This window comes from Macrobrachium nipponense, chromosome 45 (genome assembly GCF_015104395.2).
Source record: "Macrobrachium nipponense isolate FS-2020 chromosome 45, ASM1510439v2, whole genome shotgun sequence".
NCBI classification, from domain to species: domain Eukaryota; kingdom Metazoa; phylum Arthropoda; class Malacostraca; order Decapoda; family Palaemonidae; genus Macrobrachium; species Macrobrachium nipponense.
Window position 1 is genome coordinate 35,496,481 of NC_061105.1, and position 16,052 is coordinate 35,512,532.

Genomic DNA, 16,052 nt, shown 5'->3' on the forward strand with positions numbered 1-16,052 from the left:
GAACTTGAAATAATCGGATTTCAACCGAAAATTTCAAGTAAATGTTGCATCTGTGCTCAAACAAAAATCTGGAAACTGACCCAAGGAATCATATAATTTTGGTAAACAAAAGCGGTTTGGTCAGTCGCCGCTAATAGACGTTGTTCCCATCCTCATTTGGTGAGGCAAATGGTAAGAACCACAATTGAAATTAACATTATTGAAAATTATGATGTAAGAGGCATTCTGTGACAACCTTAAAATCCTGTGAGATTTTTAATGATAGGCTAACCTTGAAGTGTCAATAGTTGTATCAGTAGTTGGCTAAAGTCACAACTATTGACACAGTAAACAAAACATTTGTAACCTAATAATGGTAAAAACCATAAGTTATTCAAGTGAATCACTAGTGATACAACTTTTGATACTGTAAGCAAAACAACTAATTATAGCATTACTATGGATAATTACCATAATTAGACGTTAGGATGAGCGAGTTCTCACTTTGTTACAAGAGCAGGATCTATCCGTAATTCTAAAAACCGAAAAGGTCTATAAGTCTAAAATATTTTTCTGGAGAAAATGATAATTTGAAAAAGTTTAGCATATTTTACAGAATATAAGCATTGTCATCGTATGCCATTTGGATTCGATATAGTTTACATTATCAAAATCTGAGCTGATTGAGCTATCAATATCTTCATTGCCATTACACTTGGCTGGTAGATGATGTGTAATTTAGATACTTTCTTGTAAATTAACAAGGTTGAGTTTAAAAGGGGCACAATACTTAATTGTATAAGCGTTAAGTGATTTCACTAGTTTTGAACATCAATTTCACCTACACCTTTTTTTTCTTCTTTTTAATAGTAACGGCAAATGACATCAGCAGTCAGCCGTTTCTCAATTTGGTTGCTTATGTCTGTACTAAAGGTTTACAATCGCTTCATCCATAATTTAAAAAACCAGGAATGAGACAGAGACAGAGAGAGAGAGAGAGAGAGAGACTGTTGCCTGGGTTAGGTTGTGTTACACTGACACATATCCATTAGCAAAAGTCGATAATATTTGTGTATTGAGAATAATGATCATATGAATAAAACCCTAGTTTTACTGTACCTAATCATATTATATGTATTATTACATTTTACCGACATGATTACTGTCTTTAGATGCCGAATGGAACTTAATTTACGAAAGAAAGCTGGGTTTAAGAATTGCAGCTACTTTGTCTATAAATGTAGTATATTAAAAAAAAGTGCTACATGTGTGTTTTGTCAGTTTCAGACAGTGCTTTTGCCTGCCAAAACATTTTGCAGTCTGCTCATTATTCATAATTCCCAGACATGCTTGACTTATGGTGCTCATAATTCATAGTTCCCAGTCATGCTGGACTTCGAGTCTTGTTGTTTACTAAGGGGCAATATTTTCTTGGTACATAGTATTTTATAATCAAATTACGTAAAGGGTTTTGCAATATCAATAGCTCCCCAGTTAACCTTAAGATCGGGATTCTTTCCAATTTTAAAGGAATAGATTTATGAGGATCTACTTCCAATGCCTATGAAAAGTGCCTCTATTTTACAAGGATATTTTATGAGTAAAAATTTAATATCATAACACGTACTGAAATATATTTAAAGTTATTTTGTATACAGTATACCAGTAGACTGTATGATGGTTTGTTTACGTCTGTGTACGGCTGCTTACAGCCACTAGCTAGCAACTTAACTTAGGGAATTTTTCTCAAGTTTATGATAACAGACATAATTTGGCTTATTTTTAATATTTTATTAATTTCCTGTAAGACTTAGACTTGATTTTCAATGCTTTATTATTAGCAACAATAATTATGCCTACCCCTTACAGTGCATACTATATACCTAGCCTAGCTAGGGTAATAATTGGTGGTCAAGAATGGATTAATCCATTTGCAGTTGTTTCTTGTGGGAAAAATTAATTCAGATCTCTACAAAATTACACATCGTCGCTCTTTCTTGAACGAATTAGCATCGAGGTCTGGGGCTCTACTGTACTTCAGATCCTCCAGGAAACTTTTTACTTTAACGATTAAGAGGTATAGTCCATATTTAAGCATAAAGAGGTCTGTCCTCAAACCAAGATTTGAATGACCTCATTGTTTTAAAAGTGGCTATCAGGTCCCCCCTACGAACCTCTTCATTCTGCTTCATTAAAGAACCTCACTAAGAAGACAAGATGCTCTTCCTGGTGGCCTTGGCCACCGGCAAACGTATTACCAAAATCCAGGCTATAGACAAAAGGATCGGAGTCTCGCAAGGGAGTGCAGTTTGCTCTTTCTCGCTAGGTTTCCTGGCTAAGAATGAGAACCCCTCTAACCCGTGGCCTCGTTCATTCATCAACAAGATTCTGACAGATATTCTGGGGCCAAAGGAAGAAGAGAGGCTTCGGTGTCCCATGAGACCCTGGAGATAGTATTATCTTCAAAGATCAGAAGAGATCAGGGGTGTCTTGGATTTCCTTTTGTGTTCGATGAAAAATCCTTCACGCCTTCTCCAAAAATGCCCTTTCTTTCTTTTTAAGGAACTTTATATGGAGTCTCATTCCCAGATTCAGGATGAGGCTTTGAAGTCTATTAAAGATAAGGCTTAAGAGGTGAGGGCTGTTGTGACTTCTCTTGCCTTCAGATATAATATGTCATTTGCCAAGATTTTGCAAGCTACCTTCTGGAACTGCAAGCCTGTCTTTGCTTCACATTATCTTAAGGATGTAGAGACTGTGCATATTCAAAAATTGTAATGCTTTAGGACCTTTATCTGTGGCTGGCATGGTGTTTGGAGAGGAAGCATATTTTAGTAACTTTGCAATCCACGGAAAAACCTCCCGTGCTACAAAGTTCCCACTTATAAAGAGGTGACTCTGGGCTATACAGCCAGATCTCTACAGGCCAAATGGAATCAGCTATATACATAGTTACTTGGTAAGTTTCTTATGTAAAAATTACATTTTTAGAATAAAATTAAGTTGTTCATATACGAAACAAACCTTCGGTCTTAACATTAGGATTTACTAGCGCCAAGCTGGAAACCGGTAGAATTAAAATTACACTTGTGAGGTCCAGGGACTAATGGCATCTATACCAGGTCACGGGGCATGTATACCCAGAATGCCCACGGCTACCTGTGACCCACCAGTTATTTTCCTACCGCCTTTAAGATAACACGTGTTTCTGTCTATCTGATTTAAAGCCGGTTTTTCAGTTTGCCCGTTCTTTATCCATTTCATTTTTTATTTTTCATTCCTATTACCTTTTCTTTCTCAGAGTGTGATCAGTGTATGGTAAGAGTGTATACGTGGTATGATGGAGAATTTTGCCTCAACATCGGGATCGTCTACCGTTTCGAAGAGGAGACAAAGGAAATGCCCAGGAGTCAGTGGCTTTCCATGTTCTAGGTTCCTAACTTCGGTGTCGACGGATCCTCATCCAACGTGTAGTAGGTGCAGGGAAAACATATGAACGGTTACTAATCCATGTTCTGTTTGTCGCGGTTGGTCGGTGGAACAGTGGAAGAAGTTCTATGGGAAAAGCCAATACAAAAGGAAGGTGGTGACGCCATCTTTGGATGACCAAACCTTACCGGCTTCTTTTGTATCGGCAATAAACCAGGCTGCTCCATATGTTTCTTCACCTGCTTTTGATTTGTGTCATACCCCTTCGGTTTCTCCTAGCGGTTCAGTATCGGAAACGTCAGGAGGGGCCTTGGGTAATCTTATGAATAATATGCACTCTCCTTTGTTCCCAGCAAGTAGAGGGGGAGATCCGCCATCTTTGTTCTAGGCTCCTGCTCCTCAAGCGCATAGGTTAGATGGTACGTGGTCAGCGCTAGGCCTACCAGGCGTACCAACCTCGGATGGTCTGCTTGCGCATTATATGACGTCACGGTTCCAGCAGGGTCCGGCAGCGCTGAATGTTCCTCATCCCCCGGGCTTGCAATTTATGGGAATTAATGCCGCGGCTTCACCATCACACTCAGTGTTTACAGCAATGCAGAACGTGGGAGGTAGTTTGGCAGCAAACGTGCGGTTGCCAGCAGAAACCTCTCAGTCTCTCCCTACGAGAGGGATGACGTCACAACATACGTCACACTCCGATATGGCAGGCGTGATGACGTCACAGACCGATTCTCGGCCTATTTCGCTGCACCCAGACGCTAATACGCCTTCTGACCCGTCAATGCAAACTGTAATGCAGAAATTACAGGATATAGAGAAGAGAATGAATAAGAGAGACAAAAAGAAAGTGTGATTCGCCTTCTTCGTCTTCTTCCTCTAGTTCGGCGTCATCGCTAAGTCCAATAACGTCACGGCGAGCGCCAGTCAAGCGTTGGAGGAGGATTCGGGAGTTCCTGGCAGATCCTCGGGCTAAGAGGAGAAGAATCAATTCTTCCTCATCTTCGGACCAAGACTGTCATTTCCAAGTCAGCAGGAAGGTCGGGAAGTCAGTGGCTATTAAGCACAAGGTTAGCAGACGAAGCCGTTCGCAAGAATCCGAACAAGCGAGAGAGGTGACGGCCGGCGGGCTAGCGGCCGATGCGGAGTTGCCAGTTCGGATCGCAAAAACTACGATACCTCTGGTAAAATCGACGTTGGCGGCGAAAGGTGCAGTAGAAGATGGAATGCAGGTCCCAGTTTCGCCCGTAAGGCCGTTCAAAATACGTACGAAGGACGATAAGGCTCCTATTAAAAGTACGAAAAATAGAGAGTTGGCAACCTCGGCGGATATGTTCGTGGAAGGCAGTGTCCGTCTGGATAGAAGGTCGAAGCCGGGCTCGCCGATGCTCGAAAACGATGCCAATACTAATAGAGACGAACTTATATCTGTCTTAAAGGAGCCTTCATCTTGGAGATCTAGACGAGATTCTCGCTCTAGATCCGTGAGCAGAGAAAGAGTGAGACGTTCTCGTTCCCTGCTGACTATCCGGGATCGAGCCAACAGCGGCCAGCAAAGATCAAAGAGGCCGCGGCCGTAGGGGCAGGCGGCCGTGGAATTCCGGGCCGTCTGTCAGAAGATAGGGGCGAGACAACATCCCTTGTGACGGAGAATGGTACACTAGAGCCGGAGGAAGGAGAAAAACAAGAGTTTCTGGCCTCGTATGCAGAGGTGATTGATTTGATTCGTCAATTCAATAACCTTTCGGAGAAGACAGAAACACCGGCCAGTATGCTTCCGCCTGGAATTGACATGGCATTTGGACTAAAGAGGGATACCAAGGTGTTGTATGAATTGCCTTGTTCGAGTCATGCGGAATCGGTCTTGCAACACGTAAACGCAAAGATTGCAGGGAGGGATAATTCCTTAAGATCTAATAGATCATTTAAATTTATTCCCCCTCCAATGATAAAGCAAAGGAAATATTATACGACACCGAAGGTCCCTTTGCTGTCTAGACAAATGAACCCTAATGTTGTAAGGTTAAGGCCTGGATTAACCTTGGATCAGGCTAAAATGGAGTGCCCTTCGATGACGTACCAAGAGGCTGCTACGTTAGAAGCAACAGCTGCTTCTGTCTTTCAGGCTGCTTCTTGGTTAGACCTTTGGTCAACAGCAGTGGCGAAGATTGCATCCTCGGAAGCAACAAGAAAAGTAGTGGATGAACCATTGTTCATTAGATTACTACAGTTAGGTTCCAAGGCGATTGCGTACCTGACAAACGTAAGTGCCAATGTTTGGGCAAATATCCTGCTAATGAGGAGAGATGCAGCGTTGGCTAGACTAAGCCGCAATGTGGATTTGGATTCCCTGTTAGCAATGAGGAATGGGGATATCTTGGAATCGCAACTGCTGTTGCCAGAGGTCATACTAGAAGAGGCGATAGATAGAAGAAGGATGGACACTAACGATAGGTTGGTGCAACAGGCAGTTAGGAAAACTTCTAAAAGTCAAACTACTCCTTTGGAGGGAAGACAACAGCAGATGTCTCGAAAGAAGACAGTGAGACATAGCATCCCTAATAGTCACAAGACCCTCTTCCCCAAAGAGGCTAACTCATCGGCCCTTTCACAATAGAAACAACAGAGGAAGGGGCAATAGGGGAAGAGGGAGAGGCTCAAGAAGATAGGATGGGTGCCTCCCATCACTCGGCCACACCAGTGGGGGGTTGCCTGGCAAATCACTGGAAGGTGTGGCAGGAACTAGGGGCAGAGCAGTGGGTGGTGGATGTTCTCAGGATCGGGTATTTGATCCTGTTCGAGGTAACCCCGCCCCTGACAGATCAACCATTACCCCACGTCACTTATGCCCACAAATTTCAGAAGGCCACTATTCTTCAGGACGAAGTGAAGAAGATGATGGAAAAAGGAGCTGTGCAACAAGTATGCAGTCCGGCAAAAGGCTTCTACAGCAGGATTTTCCTGGTACCCAAAGCCAACGGGGAGTGGAGGACAGTAATAGACCTGTCAACGCTGAATCTGTTTATAAGGAAAACCAGTTTCAAGATGGAAACTCTGAAAACGGTTCTACAAGCAGTCAGAATCGGAGACTTTATGCTGACAGTCGATCTAAAAGACGCATACTTTCAGATACCAGTCCATCAGTCTTCAAGGAAATTTCTCCGCTTCAGTCTTGCAGGGAAAGCTTTCGAATTCAAGGTTCTGTGCTTCGGATTGACAACGTCTCCTCAAGTTTTTACAAGTGTTCACCCTCGTGTCGGCGTGGGTGCATGCTCAGGGGATCAGGCTAATAAGATATCTGGACGATTGGCTGGTGATAGCAAAGTCCAGGGAGAAATTACTCAGGGACAGGGCGGCCCTCCTGCAGCTTTGTCACAGCCTAGGTATTGTGGTAAATCAGGAGAAGTCGCAGTTGGATCCAAGTCAACGTTTGGAATATCTGGGAATGGTAATAGACACAACACAAGCCAAAGTATTCCCGACAGACCAAAGAATAGAGAAATGCAAACAAGTGGTGAATGCCTTTCTGGGAAAACAAAAACAGCCATCAAGACAGTGGCAGGTGGTGCTGGGAATCCTAACCTCCCTGGAGAAGCTAGTACCACAAGGAAGGCTACACCTTCGGTCCCTACAATGGAGGATGAAGGAGTTTTGGTCACCAATAGTAGATCACCCGTACGAGCAAATTCCCTTGTCGGCAGAAGTGAGGAAAGACTTGCTGTGGTGGGTGAACGACGACAATCTGACAGTGGGTGTCCCCCTTCAACAATCATCCCCAGACCTCTTGCTGTTCTCGGATGCGTCACTAGAAGGCTGGGGAGCCCATATGGAGGAGTTGATGGTGTCGGCAAAATGGAGTTGCAGGGACAGAGAACTCCATATAAACGTGCTGGAGTTGAAAGCAGCTCTACAGGAATTCAGGGAGAGAGTAAAGGGACACTCAGTGGTATTGATGTCAGACAACACCACAGTAGTAGCTTATATAAACAAGCAAGGAGGCCTAGTTTCTCGGCAGTTACATGTGATGACCGTTCAACTTCACCAGTGGGCTATAGAGAACCTGGTAGACATCAAGGCCAGGTATATTCCGGGTAAAAGAAACATAGTGGTCGACAAGTTGAGCTGCAGGGATCAGATTCTGGGAACGGAGTGGTCTCTGCACCAACAGGTAGTGGACAGGATGCTCATGTTGTGGGAAGGACCGATCATAGACCTATTCGCAACCAGGTACAACAAAAAGTTGGAAGTGTATTGTTCAGTAGTCCCAGACGCAGAGGCAGTAGCAGAAGATGCGCTACAACACCCCTGGGACAATCTGGACGTGTACGCATTTCCTCCATTTTGTCTAATCCGTTAGGTTCTGAACAGGGTAATGCGGTCTCAGAACCTCAAGATGACCCTGGTAGCCCCGTTATGGCCGAAAGCAGAGTGGTTTCCAGACCTACTGGAACTCCTAGTAGATGTGCCAAGAGAGTTACCTCCATGGAGCAACCTACTGTGTCAGCCGCACGTGGAGAGGTACCACCAGTCGGTGAAGTCCCTATCGCTTCACGGGTGGAGACTGTCAAGTATCTCCTCCGAGCGCGAGGGTTTTTGCAGAAAGCAGCAACTCAGATGGCAGGTAATATCAGAAAATCATGTGCGACAGTATACCAAGGAAAGTGGTCAGCATACTGTGATTGGTGTCGTAGAGGGAACTTGTCTCCACTCGGTACCACTATTCAGCAGTTAGCAGACTTTCTGATATATCTCAGAACAGAAAAACATATGTCTGTATCTGCAGTGAAGGGGTACAGGGCGGCTCTAGCCTCAGTCTTACGAATGAAAGGAGTGGACATATCGTCTTCATGGGAGTTGGCCATGCTGATGAGCTTTGAACAGTCATGCCCACCAAAGGAGCTAAAAGCCCCAGATTGGGATCTGACCAAGGTACTGAGTAGTCTGACAAAACCCCCCTACGAACCACTAAGGCAGTCCACGGATAGGAGCCTGACCCTGAAGACAGTCTTCTTCTTGGCCCTGGCTTCAACCAAAAGGGTGGGGGAGCTACATGGCCTCTCATATCTCATAAAGCACTCGAGAGGTTGGAGATCAATGGTATTTGAGTTTGTCCCAGAATTCGTGGCCAAGACCCAAAATCCAACAATAGTAGATGGCAGATTTGACTCCTTTACCATACCTTCCTTGGCAGACTTTGTAGACAACGACAAAGCTGAGATGCTCCTGTGCCCTGTCAGGGCACTAAGGGAGTACTTAAAGAGAACAAGGCACCTCAGGCCGGGGTGCCGAAGGTTGTTCGTAAGTACAGGACGGAACAAGAAGGAAGTGTCCAGGAATACAATATCGTTTTGGCTAAGGGAGACGATCAGAGATGCTTATACGGCAGAAGACAGAGGGTCAGATAGCCAGGTGGGAGCTAGAGCTCATGACATCAGGGGCGTGAGTGCTTCCCTGGCATTTAAGAACATGTCTGTGGATAGAATTCTGAAAGCTGGTGTGTGGAAACGGCAAACAACTTTCACCTCATTTTATTTGAAAGATGTTGCCCATAGATCCTTGGACACCTTTTCCTTGGGTCCAGTGGTGGCGGCCCAACAAGTGATATAGTTCATCCAGTGCCCCTGGCGGGTCAGTTTGCGTCTAGTCTAAGATGAAGGTATAAAAGTAGAATGAATGGGATGACTGGTCTTTTTCTTTACTACTTTCTTCCTACTCCTTTAACTACGGGCAATACGAAGGAGAGTACCGTCATGTGCTGGAACGGACTAGATGCAGGTGAGGTGGTCAGCCATACTGTGAAGCTATCTTAGGTGATGATATACTTTTCAGTAGCAACACACCCCTCTGGATAATAGGGAAAAGAGGGGTGAAGGTGGATCCAGTTGCAAGGGACAAGAGTAAACTGTAGAATGGTATCTACACCCTGTGGGGGAAAACCAATAGATCTGCTTATATCTTTGGTCCTAGGTTCATTGTCCATTCTCTTAGAATTTCCCTATATATTCGGAAATGGATAAGGTGGCAAACTCCCAGTCAGTTGTAGAGACTTACCTCCCTCCAATAGTAAGTCTATCCTAATGTTAAGACCGAAGATTTGTTCCGTATATGAACAAATACCAAATTTGTAACTAATTTGTATTTTTCATAACTAACAAACCTGAGGTCTTAACATTAGGATTTACTAGCGCCAAGCTGGAAACCGGTAGAATTAAAATTACACTTGTGAGATCCAGGGACTAATGGCATCTATACCAGGTCACGGGGCATGTATACCCAGAATGCCCACGGCTACCTGTGACCCACCAGTTATATTTCTAACCCAGTTTAGACTGCTAGAGGGGTGGTTCGAGGTGGGCCTTTACCTGTTAAGACCTCAGGTTTGTTAGTTATGAAAAATACAAATTAGTTACAAATTTGGTATTTTTACATATACTTACCAAGTACGTAATTTCAAAATAGGAGCCCTCCTGCCTCCCTGCACATGGACTCAGGGGCACAAAACATAATGATGCTCTCTGCCAGATTGTTCACTCATACCACCGAAAGTGGGCGGAGGAAGTTTACTACACCTGGCCAATTGACTTACGCTACTGCTAATTGGAGTTTTAGGCTGCTGTACGTAGGAATCTCTTAGCTATGTAATTACTTGGTAAGTATATGTAAAACTTAATCTTATTGTAAAATTGTCATATTTACTAACATTAAATGTTAAACATGATTCTTTAGAGTTTAGTCATTAAGAAAGGTTAGGTTAACATTATCCTGTATAGTAGCACTCAAAAGTAGTACGTCAGGAATTCACCAGAATAAAACTTGAATGTGTATGTCATTGCTCTTTCCACAGAAAGCGGGACTTGCCCATATCAGAAACTGTTTACCATGCTTTGATGAAGTGCCACACACTAAGGACTAGGCAGGAACGAGAAGTGGACTTATTGTGTGATCGGCTAAAGACTTTAGATGTTGATAGTTTAAGCAGAAACCTACGTGTCAATCACCAGCATAATAAGTGAGTTGCTCAGATACACATGAACTTACCTTTGGCACCTGTTTGAAAACTGCCTCTAGGAATATCATAAAGGTTTTGAACTTAGTGAAGGGAAATTTTATTTTCCCTATCTGCCACACTTTATATTAGTTAATTGATTGAAGTACAGTTTTTTAGCATGTTTTCATTAGATGGACTGTTAGGTTGTGACATATATTCCTCATATAGCTTTAGAAAACTGTTTTGAAGGTATGTACATGATTATTTTTACAAAGATTTAACTTTTTGTTAATAGTTTAGCCATTTATCTCTAAACTTCAAACTCTTACCTGTTGCGATGCTAGATTCTTAGTATCTATTAGTAATTTAGCGTGTGGTCATTATGCAAGGAGGATCGTCCATTAACAACCTAAGGTTACTTTAATTTTAACTGTTTCAAGCCCTTGTCAAATGAGTTAAAAACAAGCACATAAACCGTTTGCTGTGTACACTGTGGTCTCAATGAGAGAAGTTACTATTGGATGTATTCTCGTGTTTTTGTGATGGCTTGTTTCAATTTTCCCTCTTTCTATAAATATACAATTTCAGCTGATTTTTTGAAGCCCAGCATATCTGAATTACTTGAGTCACTTCTTGCCATATATAGGTAATTGTTTAAAAGTTTTCTCTCCTCCCAGACACCCTGCTCTTACTGTCAAAGATTGAGATTACATGGAGATTGTACCATATTGATATATACAGAGGAATAGTAGGTTTGCATTGAAAAATTGATTTGGTTTTCAAAATATCAAATTTCTTGGTGCCATTTCAATTTCAGTGATGATGCCCTTGCGACCCTTGAGAAAAGCTTGAATGAAGTTAAAGTGTCCCCTTCAGCTTACATTTCTCCTATCAAAATGTTGCCACAAGGAAAGCAAGAAAAACTTAGGAAGATATTGTCTCAAAGAAACACAATTCCTGTCAGGTGAGCATGTTACTATTTTATTGGATTTATGATGGTATTTTATAACTTGACAATCTTGTTCTCCTAACTTTAGCATCAAGCATTTGATAGTTTCTTCTTGTTGTGATTAGTTTCCAACTTATATTATTATTATATTGTGTTATGTTTAATGCCGTACAGTCACATTTAGAGACTCATAGGGGTTGCCTAGAACATTATTTTTTAATTGAAAGTTGGAGATTAGTTCAGGTTAAGTTAAAGTAGTTCAGTTGCTTAGTGGGAAGAAATCAAAGCGAATGGATGAAATACTAAAGGCATAAAGCAGAACATCTGGGGCACAAAAAGGGATTTGCAAAGAACCTTCAGTACTGTCCTAATATGCCAGACACTAGGTGCACTGTAGTTGATTTCCTGACTAGACTGAATCCATATTCCATTTTTCATTGTCAGGTTAGTGAAGTTTTTAATAAAAATTTTGAAGATGAAAATTCTATTTTTAGCATTTTTTTTTCCAGGAAGTGCTCTTCTGCTCCAAAGACAGATCTGACAGACTTGTCAGGGTACATTGACACATCAAGAAAGAATAGCCTTCAGGAGAATTCGTCACTTCAAGGGCACACTTCATTTTCTATTCATGCTGAGACATCATTTGGTCCCCAAACATTTTCTACACCAAATCGTAATAATAAAGCTGCAGAAAATTCTTCACCAGCAGCACTTACTAAACCATCTACTGTACTTTTTAGACCAGGAGTAGGATTATTACCAAGCACTTCATCCAAAATAGAAGAGGTTTCCCAGGATGAAAACAGATTTCTCTTACTTAATTCTTCATCTAATAAAAGTGCAGTCACAAATGGAAGCAGTAAGCCAAACAAGGATTCCCTCACAGGTTCTATTACATTGGGCATTGCCAAGCCAATGTATGAGGACATTACCCCACCACAAACTCCTGACAATAAACCTGAAGTTGAAGGGAAATCTGCCAGCCCACTACTGGCACTTTCATCTCTTGTTTCTAAAGTACCTACAACCACAGTTGCTGCCACAGATACCATACCATTTACTGATGTTTCTAATACAAAATCAATCTTTGCTAAAACACAACTAGTGTCACCTTTCAACAGTGTAGGAACAACTGCAAAACCCATTACATTTTCATTTAAGCCTCCAGTGTCTCAGGCTTCTGGTGAGGCCATAATGCCAGTTAAAGAAGAAAGCCAGCCTCTTCCTCAGTTTACCAATTCTAATCTCTCTGTTAGCAGTTTGTTGACAACTTCAACTGTAACGTCTGCTCCTTCTGCCAGTGCAACAGGCCCCAATGTTGCTGTCACAAGTACACCCTTGCAGTTTGCCAATTTACCTAGCAATATGTTTTTCAAAGGCTCAACATCTGGTGATTCTGGAAGTGGAATGTTTCCATTGAAGGTACCAGCATCAAATACCTTTTCAGCAGGTAATACAAGTACTGCCAGTGATCTTACATTTAAATCATCTTTCACTGCTGTTTCATCAACAGGAACAACCTCTTTATTTGGTGGTGCTCTGACAAGTCAGCATAATTCAAGTTCTACATCCTCCCAATCATCTGTTCCTACATATACATTCAGTGCTCCAACTGTAAAGGCAACCACTCTTGAATCTACAGCTCCTTCTAATCAGGCTACCTTGGAGTCTTTAAAATCCTCAAAGGAAAGCAGTGAAGGAAGTTCTACTAGTGAATCATCTTCAGACTCTAGCCCAACGCCAACAACATCAGTTGAAGAAACCTCTGGGTCTGAAAGCTCTGTTATCTCCAAAACACCTGTAACTCCATCAGTTACTGCATCTGTGTCTGTGTTTTCATCACTGAAACAGCCAGAAGGAGGAAGCAAAGCTGATGTAGCGGGAAGTACCTTATTAAATGTCCTCAGTACGTCTGGTTCCCCCACAACTAGCGCGTTATGCCAAAGCACTACAAGTAGTGGAAGTTTATTTGGAGGTGGAAGTTCTCCAGCATCATTTGGTACTCCCAGTGTTGCATCTGGTACAGTTGCAAGCCCACAGCCTGGTGGTCTGTTTGGTGGCAACTCGGGGTCATCAGCAGGTGTCTTTGGAGTGCCGAAGACAACTGAAAGTGGGAACATATTTGGAGGGGCTAAAGCATCTGAAAGTACTAGTATATTTGTAACACCAAAATCAAGTGATAGTGGAAGTATATTTGGAGGAGTCAAAACTACAGAAGTTGGTGGTGTTTTTGGGGGTAATAAAAATGAAAGTGGAAGTTTATTTGGAAATACCAAACCTCAAGAAAGTGGTACCTTGTTTGGAGCTACCAAATCATCAGAAAGTGGAAGCTTTTTTGGAACTGCTAAAACTTCAGAAAGTGGAAGTTTATTTGGCGGTGCCAAACCATCAGAAAGTGGAGGCTTATTTGGAGCTGTCAAAACATCTGAAAGTGGAAGTGTTTTTGCAGGAGCCAAAACAACTTCCAGTGGGAGTAGTATCTTTGGAATGGCGAGTACAGCAGAAAGTGGGAGCATATTTGGAACAGCCAAGACAAATGAAAGTGGGAGTATATTTGGTGGTTCTGCAGCTTCATCTGGGAGTATATTTGGAGGTACACAGCTGTCTTCTGGGAGCATTTTGGGAAGCAAATTGTCAGCACCAGCAACAAGCACAACAGAAATTACATCTGTTACAACAACAACAGTAGCCAGTAGTTCAGCGGGTACAGTGACCAGCCCATCGTCCACGGGAAGTATATTTGGTACAGTATCAACTCCAGCTACTGCAACTGGTGGAAGTGTGTTTGGAGGTGCTTCACTATCCTCTACATCTAGTGGGACATTGTTTACCCCATCTGGTACTTCAACCTCAGGTTTGACCTTTGGTGCATCTGCCACCTCTTCCTCTGGCTCTACTTTTGGTCAGCCATCTAGCTTTGGGGGTCAGTCTACGCCTTCAGCTTTTGGAACCTTATCCACTTCCACCACAGTGTCAGGTTTTACGTCTCCAGCCACAAGTGCAAGTGGCACCATTTTTGGACAGAAATCAGAGGGAGGGTTTGGACAGACAACAAAAAGCTCATCTATATTTGGTGGACAGACTGGGTCAGGTTCTATATTTGGGGGTACAACTCAGAGTCAGGGTGGTTCTGTATTTAGTTCATCAGCTTCTCAGAGCACCAGTATCTTTGGTGGGACAACTACACAGGCATCTGGAACAAGTTTGTTTGGCCAAAGTGTGACAAGCTCTGGAGGCACATCAGGGTTTGGCCAGCCTTCTCCTGTAGTAACATCACCATTTGCATCAGGAAGGTAATTAATTTTCTGTATTTTTTTTATTTATTTATTTTTTTTTTTTTCAAGATATGAACCCATCATTTACATAGCCCCCGTTTGTGGTCTTCACAAATCCTAGTTAATCCATTCCTAAGTCTAAAAGAAGATTGTCTGGTGGTAGCACCAAGCATGCTTCCTAGGTTCTAATTTGAAGTCGGCATGCTATTTCTTAGACTTAGCTTTTTATATTTTAATTCCTTTTCTGCTAATTCATATAGCTGTTTCTCCTCTTTGATTAAGTATTAATCATTTTAAATTGTCACTTTCAGAGTTCTTTGTTAATTGGTGAATGACCTTTTCATTACCTTGCTCAGCATTGTCTGTTGGGGTTTAGCTTTGAAAAACATTCTAAATAACATTTTTATATTGTTAGATGAAATGTTGTTTTCATACAATCAACTTACCTGTCAGATATATACATAGCTAAGACTCCGTCGTCCCCGACAGAAATTCAAATTTCGCGCCACTCGCTACAGGTAGGTCAGGTGATCTACCGGCCTGCCCTGGGCGGCAGGACTAGGAACCATCCCCGTTTTCTATCATATTTTCTCTGTCGCCGGTGGTATCAACATTGTTGTTATTACCTCCTGACTTAGATTCATTTTTCAACATTTGATCAACGTTTTTCGGCTTTTTGGTGACGTATTTGGATCGTGTTTTGGCATTCGCTACTGTGGACTGTTTTTGGAATAACTCTTTTGGATTTTTCTCAGTATGTCTGATTCTAATGTGAGTGTGAGAATGTGTGTGAATGTAGGCTGCAGGGTGAGGATACCGAAAGCTTCGGTTGATCCTCACACTGTATGCCGTAAATGTAGGGGGGTTCAGTGTTCTGCTATTAACACTTGTAAGGAATGCGAGGGTTTGAATGCAGAAGAGTGGAAGACTTTGACTTCTTATTTGAAGAAGTTAGAGAGGGATAGAGTTAGACGACTGAAAGGTGTGAGTTCAAGGCCTATTGAGCCTTTCACGGATAATTCTAACCCTACTACTGTAGATTCTCCCTATAGATCTCATTCTCAGAGTGTCTTTTCGGATTCGGCATCGGAAATCGCCAATCTGAAAGCGACTATTAGAGACATGAAGTCCAAGATGGCTGACTCGAAAGGTAAGGCTAGTGATAGTGAACATTTTAGTGAAGTGAGTCCTATCAGTGTTGTGGAGGGGGCGTTTGATCGTCCCTGCGGCGCTCCCAGGCCTAGACCTCTTCCAAGCTCCCATGCCCAGAGGAGAAGGAAAGTCGAAAGCCTTAAGGAGGTCGTGGGGAATCCCCAACGGTCAGACGTCCCTTCAGCTAGCTCTGCTTCATGGCAGCCAGCTCAAGGGCGCTATAGGAAAAGCGTCCTTCGCGAGTGTTTCTCGTCCTCTCCCTCTCCCTCACCTAAACGAG

The 16,052-nt window shown here is 42.6% G+C and overlaps 1 protein-coding gene across 2 annotated transcripts in view; it reads left to right on the forward strand.

The window, feature by feature from the left end:
- The window catches only part of LOC135214474 (nuclear pore complex protein Nup214-like), a 184,345-nt gene that overhangs the window by 124,374 nt on the left and 43,919 nt on the right, over positions 1-16,052 (forward strand). For both annotated transcript variants that reach the window (XM_064248820.1, XM_064248821.1), the window contains exons 12-14: positions 10,253-10,417; positions 11,214-11,360; positions 11,855-14,638. In XM_064248820.1, coding sequence (XP_064104890.1) covers positions 10,253-10,417; positions 11,214-11,360; positions 11,855-14,638 — 3,096 coding nt within the window. The remainder of the gene's footprint in view (positions 1-10,252; positions 10,418-11,213; positions 11,361-11,854; positions 14,639-16,052) is intronic.